General features: G+C 32.6%; 1 protein-coding gene across 1 annotated transcript in view; it reads left to right on the forward strand.

Moving 5' to 3' along the window:
• The first annotated feature begins 1,125 nt into the window (after positions 1-1,125).
• The window catches only part of LOC137406897 (calpain-15-like), a 30,836-nt gene continuing 18,028 nt past the window's right edge, over positions 1,126-13,933 (forward strand). Inside the window, exons 1-3 of the mRNA XM_068093499.1 lie at positions 1,126-1,633; positions 2,027-2,126; positions 4,697-4,781. Of these exons, the coding sequence (XP_067949600.1) occupies positions 1,126-1,633; positions 2,027-2,126; positions 4,697-4,781 (693 nt within the window). The remainder of the gene's footprint in view (positions 1,634-2,026; positions 2,127-4,696; positions 4,782-13,933) is intronic.

Genomic DNA, 13,933 nt, shown 5'->3' on the forward strand with positions numbered 1-13,933 from the left:
CTTGGTAAAACTGCTATCAGCCAATAGGAAACCTTGGTAAAACTGCTATCAGCCAATAGGAAACCTTGGTTAGAAGGTATCGGAGAGAACCTTTATTACTAAGTCTCCATACAGTGATAACATAGCGGCACCCCCCATGTGGCGCTGCGGTGCTAAACTTAATGAAAACCGTCAACTTTCCATACAGCGACAGCGCAATGGCACATTTTCATAAGACGCTGCGATGCTATCATGGCAACAGCTGTGACGCTCTCGTTGTATTATGATTCAGTGTCGCTGTTGGATATCAAAACATTCGTGCGATATGCCGTCTTTGTGCCATGGAAAAGACCTTTACAGCCAATAGCATCGCGCTTATGTGTGCACACAAGTCTTTACAGCCAATAGCCTCGCACTTATGTGTGCACACAAGTCTTTACAGCCAATAGCATCGCACTTATGTGTGCACACAAGTCTTTACAGCCAATAGCATCGCACTTATGTGTGCACACAAGTCTTTACAGCCAATAGCATCACACTTATGTGCGCACACAAGTCTTTACAGCCAATAGCATCGCACTTATGTGTGCACACAAGTCTTTACAGCCAATAGCATCACACTTATGTGTGCACACAAATCTAGCTTTCCTAATGCTTTATATGCAGAATTTTTGTCATCAAAATGCTCTAATCTATCTGTTTTCACTTGAAACTAAAAATAGCAGAAGAGAAGGCTGTATGACATCGAAATTGAAAAGTTCATTGACCAACTGATTGAGCACAATGCTTAATGATTGTTAAATATTTGATGTTTTATCCTTGACCTCTTAAAGATGCGACAAAAGGCGTCGCAAAACCATCCTTCTACTATAAAGTAGCTCATGGAAACACGATCTGCTCGTCAGCCCAGCGTAGCGTTTCTGGACTGGTGCACCCAAGTGTTGGACAGTATCGCTGTATGGAAACATATTTAGAAGTTATGAATTAAGCTATCACTAGCTTCTTGCTTCATATTGAAGCTTTAATAGCTGTAAATCTTGCTTTATGCTATAAAACTACTGCTAATAAAGCCTGCACAAATCTTACCATTCTTTCACCCATCATAGGTGTGCTCCTTCATGCCAGTAACACTCGCTCTCCTTCGCAATGTCTGACAGCATATCAGACATGGTTGAACCTCAGACTAATACCGATACCCCCACAACAGTAGCACACTCCCCTGATGAGGGAGCCACTAATCCTGAAAACGGAGGTGACACTCCTGCGCAAGGTTTAGATGATAAAGGCGCCACAGGCGAAAGCAAAGTTGAAGGTGGAGACAACATGCAGGAGGCAGAATTTAAGACTGAAAGTGGAAGCGGCAGTGGAGATCAACAGCAACCTGAGCAAGACGATCTTTCAACTTGGGGAGAGGATGATGATCCAGTGTTTGCAGCAACTTTAGCCGCTGAACGGGAGCAGATGCAAAAAAATACCGAAGCGTATGAACTGTATATGAAAAACCTTCCACCTGAATATTGTGTCTACTGCGATGAAAAACTTCCAAAGGATGTTGAGCGAGAGGACCCCTGTAAACAATGTAACCAACTATATTACATGTCGGTTACTGAGAAGATAGACTGGAGATGTGTCAACTGTGGGTTTACCAATAAAGGTAAGCAACTTGAAAGCTTTCCTCCATTTTGTGTCTTGTTTGTACATATATGATGATAGCGGAAGTATAGGAATACTTTAACAATAATAATAACGTTTATGAGTGGTTAAGAACCTGGATTAGTTAAAACAGATCTGGCCTTTGAACATTTAAACACAGTTTGATAGATTAACTTTTGGTATTAAATTTAGTTCAGTTTTGTTTTTATAGTTTTGAATGTTGCTTTTACTAAGACATTGTTTTAGAATCAATTCTAATTAATTGGCTATAACACTCTCAATTACTCATAACTACATCTATACTTAGTGGAAATAATTTTTACACCAATTTAAAATGTTCTCTTACATTTACAATTTGAAATTTTAAGCTATAAATAGCCTTAATAATCAACAGGAAACAAAAGTCAGTGCCATGTCTGTGAGCTGACAAAGCAAACAAGTCGAGCGAGAGAAGTGGATCTACTCAAGACGCCCATGGAACTTCCCGAAATACCGTAAGTTTTCTTGAGTTTTTATAAAAATAATAAGATTGAATTGTGACCTTGTGTAAGTATGGAAATGTTCAGGTAACTCCTAACCTTTTGTTGAAAATTACCTGATCCGTCAAATGTAAAACTATGAATATTTTAGTTGATGTATAGAAAGTTAGCTTTGGCTAATATAAACTGTTTCATTGAAATGAGACTAAAACGCTAGAAAACTGGCTGTTAGTTGTTATTTTGTTGTGGCACACTGTGTCATTGAGTAAATTACACTGAAGATCATTTCATGGTTTTAAGTGCATTGGTTCCAGTGCCAACACAATTATATACTTTATTTAAATAACTAATAAAAGATATATCAACAGCTGATAGCCAACAACTCTGATTACATAACATACATTTCTAATATTGTATTTGTTTCATTTTGAAATGAAAATAACACAAATAATTTGACTGCTATTGCTATAACTTGTGAAATATGTTAGAATTATTTAATATGAAGGAAATTACTACAGCCATGTGGGTTATAGGTAAACCGACACTTTGTCAAAAAACTATACAGAAAATGGCTTTTTGTTTACAATACATATTATTTTGCACTATTTTACAGTTAGCGAAGCCAGTCGCATCTTTTAATGTGATCGGACTTTTGCTAATATGAACTACTTCGTTCCTACTAAATCACTAGTACGTTACTACTACTAAATCTTCCTACTTTGTTATTTGACAGGTTTTGCGGTGACTCGAGTTTTTCCTTTTTATTTACTAACTACATGAATGTCCGGTGTTGCATGGGTAATAAAATAGTTACTCAATGAATTTAAGCAGCTTACCTTACCATCCAGCTGATCTGCTAAACATCTAAAAACATTTTGATTCCTCTGTACTTCCCATCGATTCGCTTTTGCACCTTGTGATCTTCTATTAGCCATAACAGATTGAATATTTCATCATCGCTAAACTGTGTATTTGGCATTAGTTAATGTTGAAGCATTATTCCCTGTTAAAACCAAGGACTGTTACGACCAAGGATGAATGGAAGTAATGAAAATGTTTAAAATTGACTGGCTGGTGCAGCACTTTAGTGCGCTTCATTTGCATCATGCGCGTTGGTGCTGTTTCCATGATTTGCACGCGTGACGAATTCGATAGAGTTTGGCGAATCGCAAAACTCAATTATCTTGCGGAATCATGCCGTTTCCAAGACGCGGTTAATTTGCAGATTGGCTCAGATTTGGGGATCATGCGCATCATGGAAACGCAGTGCTAGTAAGCTAGTCAAGCTAGGCTAAGCCTTTACCATAGTAAGAGCCGTGTTAGAAGCCAGCTTCATTAATGTTACGCGGACTGATCTTGGACATAATCATGAACTTGATGAGTGCTAGTATTTTTGCAAGTGATGCATAAGTTTGTACCCTATTAATGCATAGTGTAGCATGTAGTGTAGCGAATTAGCTTGATGGACTGTAGACTTAACAGTCCAAGTTCAAATCCAGGGCAAAGTAGAGTTTTTGTTCATAAAACTTTATTTCTAAAACAGCACAGATGAGCGACGGACTACAAACACTGATATTTATATATATAGGGGATACCTTACATTTAAAGGTCATAGTCGTTTTCTCGTTTTAAATAATTAAATTAAAAATTGGTAAATTAAAAATTAATATATTATGTGACTTCAATGTGCTCTCTCTACAAGAGGAGGCCTTTATTTGGATGCGTGTATCAGTAACCTGACACAGTCGTCAAGTCATGACAGAGGAGCACGCAGTCCACTGATATAGAATTCTCCTAGCAGGGATAAAAATAAAATCTATTACAAGATAGTATAGGCACCATTTTTAACTAGTGTACACGATAAGACCATTCTTCCTCTTCCATTAACTAAGAATTGCCAATAAGTTTTTTCCATCATTTTGTTTTCCTGACGCTGATTGCATAAATCATATTTATCATTTGCTTCTTAGATTTTCACACCAGTCATGTTTTTTCATTGGTTTCACACAGAGATTTTTGCGTGTTTCAGTATTGTATATACATTGAACTATACAGCTATGCTGCATTAAAAAGAAACGTACATACATTATGTTTATAGCAACTGAGAAAGTTCAGAAAACTAATTCAAGCAGCATAAAGTGTTAAAATGAAGGCTAGTACTTAAAAAGATCCAGTTTTTATTTCACCAAAGATTTAATTTCATGGGTTTGTTTTTAACGTAACCCACGCAGAGTAGGAAAAACCACTTGATGACAAGTAAGTCTAAAATTACTTTGAAAGTAAGATTAATGTTGATATTAGAACTAACAATAACAATGAAACTGCGATTACCTAGTAATGATAACAATATCAATAGTAACTACTAACTGCAGTTTTCTTTTAACTTGCAAGCATGTCCTAGGACACAAAGACGATTATGGGTCTTATTATAGTAAATATTATTATTATTGTCATATTCTTATGAAGCTAAACTAATAAAATTCTAAAAAACAGCCTCAATTAAATACAAAGAATGCCACAAAAACAATACATAGATAGTGCAAACAGGTGCAATATACGTAATAGAACTCTTATTATATGGACAGAGATTTGCCAAGACAACCAGAAGAAGAAGACGCTGTGATAGAGCTAAAAGAGCTGCTGGAAATAGCTGTAAACAGAGTTAACAAAGTAAGTAATTGGTGGATTTTTATCAACTATTTTGTTGCTTATGCAATAAAAAACTTTATATATTGCAAAACTTACATTTGTACAGCGTTTCTATTATTACTCTACAAATTGATATTATATATTCATTTATACACATTATATATATAATATAATCATTTATATATATTATATATAATATATTATATATAATATATTCATTTATATATATTATATATAATATATTATATATAATATATTCATTTATATATATTATATATAATATATTATATATATAATATATTCATTTATACATATTATATATAATATATTGTATATATAATATATATTATACACATAATATATATTATATATATTAGAAATATATATTAATATATTATATATATATAATACTATATATAATATAATAAATACATTATATATAATAATGTATATACTACATATAATATATACTATATATATGTATTACTTTTTTGACGACAGTTTCAATTTAAACAAATTTTTTTTAAAATTATGCCATACAACAAGCTGCTCCAGTTTTGCAGGCCATATACATGTATTAACTCACAATCTGCCATTGTATTTCATGATCAGCTTATACTTTGTCATATTATCTATAGTATACTATTTATTATTTGGCAATTATGCAGATTGAACTAGTTAAAAAGAGTTTTAACACTTCCTCTTGGCTACTGATGATTATGCAACTATGATTATGTAACTTGAGTAAGAACTGTTTATTTTTAATTGGTGCACTTTTTATCTTTTCAATGAATTTAGAATGCAATTTAGGATAGCAACAAGTTATTATCAGAAAAGAGAGAGGGCTACACTTGAACAATCGTTTCATGAGCTCTTCTGTTTCTTAGTCGTACACCGAATATGAGACAATAAATTTACCCATTTAAGTAAATAAATTAAGCTTATAGTAAACATGGGAACTTTAGCGTGAAACCAAGCCTACTTGATAATCTGTTTTTATTGCATGTTTACCAAAATTGTGGCAACCTCTAAACAATACGACACTTGCTGTTTCATTTAAGGTTGTGCTGAAAATCACCAAAATTAGTCAACTCTATGCATTGTTTTGTATCTAGAATTTGTGCTCCGATCAAATATGCAATTATAGCTTTACATAATAATTATATAAAGCTTCAATTATGACAAGCTTATTGTGTTAATTTGATTGTTTTCATTCAATTACAGCCTGACATGTGTTTTGCAGTGAAAAACTTTTGTAACGATGTTAAAATGATTTGAGCTCAAATTTATAGCCAACTGTAAACTTTGAAGTATTTCTGCATCATTGCTAAAGTCTTCAAGTGTTTTCAAATTTTTGTAACACAACAAGACTAATATATTGCTATAATACAGCTATATATCTAATAAATAAATTTTATGTTTTGTTTAGCTATTTGTTAAATAACCAGAGCTACTGGTTATATAAACTAGGTTTTGAAGGCAACAGTTCATTACATACTATAAGAGTAAATAAACCACATACAGTATGTTATAGCTTGTGTTATTGTTTATACAGAAACATCACATAAATTATTCGCGACAGAGATCGGATGTTTCTGTTATGTTTCTGTATGAATAATAACCAAAAATATTTTTGAGAAATGCAATGATTGAAAAGCTTACTGTGAGCTTTAAGATTTAAACTGTTGTAGGTTTAACCTGTAAATCTTTGTAGTCAAAGAGGAAAAGATATTTATTTAATTAGATAAAACAGTTCAGTTTATGGTTTAAAATACTGAATAGATTTATGCACCTATAGCTAAGCAGAGACGAGATCTTTCACGAAAACAACGACAACAACAAGAGATGCCATAAGTTTGCACATCGCTGTAATTGTACGAAAAGATAAAACTCACGCTGTAACTTACTAAAAGCAAAATGGGAGAACTGCAAAGAAAATAAGGCAGTTTTTTCTTGATGTGTTTGACTGGTTCAGCAGCCTGGAATAGATCTACTTTAGGTAGCCAATACTATCAAAAATGACGAAAGAAAACTGCCGGTTTTCTCTGTTGAATACATGTTAGTGATTTTGAGGAGTGTTACTGTAATTGGCACTTACTCCTTTTCTCCTCTTGTTTTTATTCTCACCAGTATTTACTTTCTACTTTACTTATTTTTTTGCTCTGCATCTTTTGCACTGAGTAGAAAAAAGAATCGTCTCACTATTGTATAGCTAGTTACCAGACAGTATCAGTCTGCAGTCACTGCTCAGTATTATACTCCTTACACTGTGATAGCCTGTGTCACTAGACAGGTAGGTAGGGTGGGAGATAAAACCTCACGCAAAAGTGACAAGCTGAATTAATTGAGAATTAGTGCAAACACTTCAAAGTATTACTTATTCTAACTTATTCCTAACTATTTCCTAACTTATTCCTAACTTATTCCTAACTTATTCCTAACTTATTCCTAACTTATTCCTAACTCATTCCTAACTCATTCCTAACTCATTCCTAACTTATTCCTAACTTATTCCTAACTTATTCCTAACTTATTCCTAACTTATTCCTAACTTATTCCTAACTTATTCCTAACTTATTCCTAACTTATTCCTAACTTATTCCTAACTTATTCCTAACTTATTCCTAACTTATTCCTAACTTATTCCTGACTTATTCCTAACTTGTTCCTAACTTATTCCTAACTTATTCCTAACTTATTCCTAACTTGTTCCTAACTTATTCCTAACTTGTTCCTAACTTATTCCTAACTTATTCCTAACTTATTTCTAACTTATTCCTAATTTATTCCTAACTTATTCCTAACTTGTTCCTAACTTATTCCTAACTTATTCCTAACTTATTCCTAACTTATTCCTGACTTATTCCTGACTTATTCCTAACTTATTCCTAACTTATTCCTAACTTATTCCTAACTTATTCCTAACTTATTCCTAACTTATTCCTAACTTATTCCTAACTTATTCCTAACTTGTTCCTAACTTGTTCCTAACTTATTCCTAACTTATTCCTAACTTATTCCTAACTTATTCCTAACTTGTTCCTAACTTGTTCCTAACTTATTCCTAACTTATTTCTTACTTGTTCCTAACTTATTCCTAACTTATTCCTAACTTATTCCTAACTTATTCCTAACTTGTTCCTAACTTATTCCTAACTTGTTCCTAACTTGTTCCTAACTTGTTCCTAACTTGTTCCTAACTTGTTCCTAACTTATTCCTAACTTATTCCTTACTTATTCCTAACTTATTCCTAACTTATTCCTAACTTATTCCTAACTTATTCATAACTTATTCCTAACTTATTCCTAACTTATTCCTAACTTGTTCCTAACTTATTCCTAACTTGTTCCTAACTTATTCCTAACTTATTCCTAACTTATTCCTAACTTATTCCTAACTTATTCCTAACTTATTCCTAACTTATTCCTAACTTATTCCTAACTTATTCCTAACTTGTTCCTAACTTATTCCTAACTTATTCCTAACTCATTCCTAACTCATTCCTAACTCATTCCTAACTTATTCCTAACTTATTCCTAACTTATTCCTAACTTGTTCCTAACTTATTCCTAACTTATTCCTAACTTATTCCTAACTTGTTCCTAACTTGTTCCTAACTTGTTCCTAACTTATTCCTAACTTGTTCCTAACTTATTCCTAACTCATTCCTAACTCATTCCTAACTCATTCCTAACTTATTCCTAACTTATTCCTAACTTGTTCCTAACTTATTCCTAACTTATTACTAACTTATTCCTAACTTATTCCTAACTTATTCCTAACTTATTCCTAACTTATTCCTAACTTATTCCTAACTTGTTCCTAACTTGTTCCTAACTTGTTCCTAACTTATTCCTAACTTATTCCTAACTCATTTCTAACTCATTCCTAACTTATTCCTAACTTATTCCTAACTTATTCCTGACTTATTCCTGACTTATTCCTGACTTGTTCCTGACTTATTCCTAACTTGTTCCTAACTTATTCCTAACTTATTCCTAACTTATTCCTAACTTGTTCCTAACTTATTCCTAACTTATTCCTAACTTGTTCCTAACTTATTCCTAACTTATTCCTAACTTATTCCTAACTTATTCCTAACTTATTCCTGACTTATTCCTGACTTATTCCTGACTTATTCCTGACTTATTCCTGACTTATTCCTGACTTATTCCTGACTTATTCCTGACTTATTCCTGACTTATTCCTGACTTATTCCTGACTTATTCCTGACTTATTCCTAACTTATTCCTAACTTATTCCTAACTTATTCCTAACTTATTCCTAACTTATTCCTAACTTATTCCTAACTTATTCCTAACTTATTCCTAACTCGTTCCTAACTCGTTCCTAACTCGTTCCTAACTCGTTCCTAACTCGTTCCTAACTCGTTCCTAACTCGTTCCTAACTTATTCCTAACTTGTTCCTAACTTATTCCTAACTCATTCCTAACTCATTCCTAACTCATTCCTAACTCATTCCTAACTCATTCCTAACTTATTCCTAACTTATTCCTAACTTATTCCTAACTTATTCCTAACTTATTCCTAACTTGTTCCTAACTTGTTCCTAACTTATTCCTAACTTATTCCTAACTTATTCCTAACTTATTCCTAACTTATTCCTAACTTATTCCTAACTTATTCCTAACTCATTCCTAACTCATTCCTAACTCATTCCTAACTCATTCCTAACTTATTCCTAACTTATTCCTAACTTATTCCTAACTTATTCCTAACTTATTCCTAACTTGTTCCTAACTTGTTCCTAACTTATTCCTAACTTATTCCTAACTTATTCCTAACTTATTCCTAACTTATTCCTAACTTATTCCTAACTTATTCCTAACTTATTCCTAACTTATTCCTAACTTATTCCTAACTTATTCCTAACTTGTTCCTAACTTGTTCCTAACTTATTCCTAACTTATTCCTAACTTATTCCTTACTTGTTCCTAACTTATTCCTAACTTATTCCTAACTTATTCCTAACTTGTTCCTAACTTGTTCCTAACTTATTCCTAACTTATTCCTAACTTATTCCTAACTTATTCCTAACTTATTCCTAACTTGTTCCTCACTTGTTCCTCACTTGTTCCTAACTTATTCCTAACTTATTCCTAACTTGTTCCTAACTTGTTCCTAACTTATTCCTAACTTATTCCTAACTTATTCCTAACTTATTCCTAACTTATTCCTAACTTATTCCTAACTTGTTCCTAACTTATTCCTAACTTATTCCTTACTTATTCCTAACTTATTCCTAACTTATTCCTAACTTATTCCTAACTTATTCCTAACTTATTCCTAACTTGTTCCTAACTTGTTCCTAACTTATTCCTAACTTATTCCTAACTTATTCCTAACTTATTCCTAACTTATTCCTAACTTATTCCTAACTTATTCCTAACTTGTTCCTAACTTGTTCCTAACTTGTTCCTAACTTATTCCTAACTTATTCCTAACTCATTCCTAACTCATTCCTAACTCATTCTTAACTTATTCCTAACTTATTCCTAACTTATTCCTAACTTGTTCCTAACTTATTCCTAACTTATTCCTAACTTGTTCCTAACTTGTTCCTAACTTATTCCTAACTTATTCCTAACTTATTCCTAACTTGTTCCTAACTTATTCCTAACTTATTCCTAACTTATTCCTAACTTATTCCTAACTTATTCCTAACTTATTCCTAACTTGTTCCTAACTTATTCCTAACTTGTTCCTAACTTATTCCTAACTTATTCCTAACTTATTCCTAACTTATTCCTAACTTGTTCCTAACTTATTCCTAACTTATTCCTAACTTATTTCTAACTTATTCCTAACTTATTCCTAACTTGTTCCTAACTTATTCCTAACTTATTCCTTACTTATTCCTAACTTATTCCTAACTTATTCCTAACTTGTTCCTAACTTATTCCTAACTTATTCCTAACTTGTTCCTAACTTATTCCTAACTTATTCCTAACTTATTCCTAACTTATTCCTAACTTATTCCTAACTTGTTCCTAACTTATTCCTAACTTATTCCTAACTTATTTCTAACTTATTCCTAACTTATTCCTAACTTGTTCCTAACTTGTTCCTAACTTATTCCTTACTTATTCCTAACTTATTCCTAACTTGTTCCTAACTTGTTCCTAACTTATTCCTAACTTATTCCTAACTTATTCCTAACTTATTCCTAACTTATTCCTAACTTATTCCTAACTTATTCCTAACTTGTTCCTAACTTATTCCTAACTTATTCCTTACTTATTCCTAACTTATTCCTAACTTGTTCCTAACTTGTTCCTAACTTGTTCCTAACTTATTCCTAACTTATTCCTAACTTATTCCTAACTTATTCCTAACTTATTCCTAACTTATTCCTAACTTATTCCTAACTTGTTCCTAACTTATTCCTAACTTATTCCTAACTTATTCCTAACTTATTCCTAACTTGTTCCTAACTTGTTCCTAACTTGTTCCTAACTTATTCCTAACTTATTCCTAACTTATTCCTAATTTATTCCTAACTTATTCCTAACTTATTCCTAACTTATTCCTAACTTGTTCCTAACTTGTTCCTAACTTGTTCCTAACTTATTCCTAACTTATTCCTAACTTATTCCTAACTTATTCCTAACTTATTCCTAACTTATTCCTAACTTATTCCTAACTTATTCCTAACTTATTCCTAACTTATTCCTAACTTATTCCTAACTTATTCCTAACTTATTCCTAACTTATTCCTAACTTATTCCTAACTTATTCCTAACTTATTCCTAACTTATTCCTAACTTATTCCTAACTTATTCCTAACTTATTCCTAACTTGTTCCTAACTTGTTCCTAACTTGTTCCTAACTTGTTCCTAACTTATTCCTAACTTATTCCTAACTTATTCCTAACTTATTCCTAACTTATTCCTGACTTATTCCTGACTTATTCCTGACTTATTCCTGACTTATTCCTGACTTATTCCTGACTTATTCCTGACTTATTCCTGACTTATTCCTAACTTATTCCTAACTTATTCCTAACTTATTCCTAACTTATTCCTAACTTATTCCTAACTTATTCCTAACTTATTCCTAACTTATTCCTAACTTATTCCTAACTTATTCCTAACTTATTCCTAACTCGTTCCTAACTCGTTCCTAACTCGTTCCTAACTCGTTCCTAACTCGTTCCTAACTCGTTCCTAACTCGTTCCTAACTCGTTCCTAACTTATTCCTAACTTATTCCTAACTCATTCCTAACTCATTCCTAACTCATTCCTAACTCATTCCTAACTCATTCCTAACTTATTCCTAACTTATTCCTAACTTATTCCTAACTTATTCCTAACTTATTCCTAACTTATTCCTAACTTGTTCCTAACTTGTTCCTAACTTGTTCCTAACTTATTCCTAACTTATTCCTAACTTATTCCTAACTTATTCCTAACTTATTCCTAACTTATTCCTAACTTATTCCTAACTTATTCCTAACTTATTCCTAACTTATTCCTAACTTATTCTGAAACTACTTATTCTAATTTATCATTCTTCGAAAGATAGGAGAACTTTGCACCACAATGCCTAAATTGACTAAAGTGAATGATTTGGAGTTGTGTTCTTTTGAAGATAACCTTTATAACGATGGTAATAGTAATAGCAACACTATCATAATGGGAAGAGTGAATACATAATATTATTTTAGAGCATTTTATATTATTAGTATATTGTTTTTTTTAAACTACCTAATTTTATTGCAACTGTTACTTAGTAATGATAATTTTAACAAAACCGAATTCAAATGATAGTTCAGCCTTATACCACAATACTATAACTAATAAAAGTGAAGGATGTGCAGTTGCTTTCTTTTAAAAATAAAGTGCGCCAAAACCTGCCATGCCAAATGCTATCTAAGCTCAATAAACATTAGCTTAAGTGCCACAAACTAATAATTCTTGAATTCTACCAAGTAGCCAGATGCTCAAGAAAATAACGGTTGTATGCTATACATTGCATATAAAGTTACCTACCTACCAATAACTGTTGTATGTTATACATTGCATATAAAGTTACTTACCTACAAACAACTGTTGTATGTTATACATTGCATATAAAGCTACCTACTTACAAATAAGCCTGACTTTGTCATAAAATCACAAATATTTACCAAATAAAAACTGTACTTTTTCGCAAGCATTAGAGATAAAACAAAGAGTGTAGACTCCATCACAAACTGTCAATTACATGTAAATTTTGACAATTATTTTTAAGTGGTAAAATAAAATGTTTATATATTTGTAAGAAATTAGATTTTTCAAGTTGCAAAGTTCCCTTTTGAGGAATTCAAAATAAATGTTCAAAAGTGAATTTTATTACATAGTTGAATATTATTCAACTTATAAAAATTTTAAGTCCGAACAAATTGAAGCCTATGTGTTGGATCCTGCGACCAACACGTAGAGGCGACTAGGTCGGCTTATTCTACCGGTCTGCATTCACCCTTCACAGGGGCTGTGTGCAGGTTGCCCGTGATCAACACGCGGAGGCGACTAGGTCGACTTACACCACCGGTCAACATCAACCACCTTGCACAAGGGATAGCTCCCAGAGTGGGTTTTGTACCAGGTCGACAAGGTCGACCGGAGGTCGACGGGGTCGACGATGCTTCTATGAATTTATCACCACAGCACAGCCCATAGACTAGGTCTTTGGAGTTAGCTATATGCTTGGTGTGGTTCTGCTATTGCTCAAGGTAACAGAAGAAGGATGGTTCCAAATGCAATGCATATATTTGAACAACTAATAAGAGCCGAGGCCCTGCCTTAAATACATTAGATTATGTAAATGAAGTACAAGGACCAGCCTTCTTTAGGGGCGTGGTTACAAAGAGAGCAAAAAGGGAATATAACTCCCATTAAAATTTATACAGAAGGATGGCAACCTAACGTTCCATCACACCTATCACTGCGTTTCGTGTTATGACTGGCTTTGGAGTTGTCTGCTACTGATGAATTTGCACCCTACTGTTTTAACGATTCGAAGTTGCACTACATGTATATAGATTTCCCTAGGATTAAAAAAGTATTCCTCAAAGGAAAATTTTTAATGTAGATTTGCTCCCGGGTCATGGTCACTTTTCAACTTATCTCATCTCAGTTTGATGGTGTGATATCTGTTGTAAAATAATT

Source organism: Watersipora subatra, chromosome 10 (genome assembly GCF_963576615.1).
Source record: "Watersipora subatra chromosome 10, tzWatSuba1.1, whole genome shotgun sequence".
Taxonomy (NCBI): Eukaryota; Metazoa; Bryozoa; class Gymnolaemata; order Cheilostomatida; family Watersiporidae; genus Watersipora; species Watersipora subatra.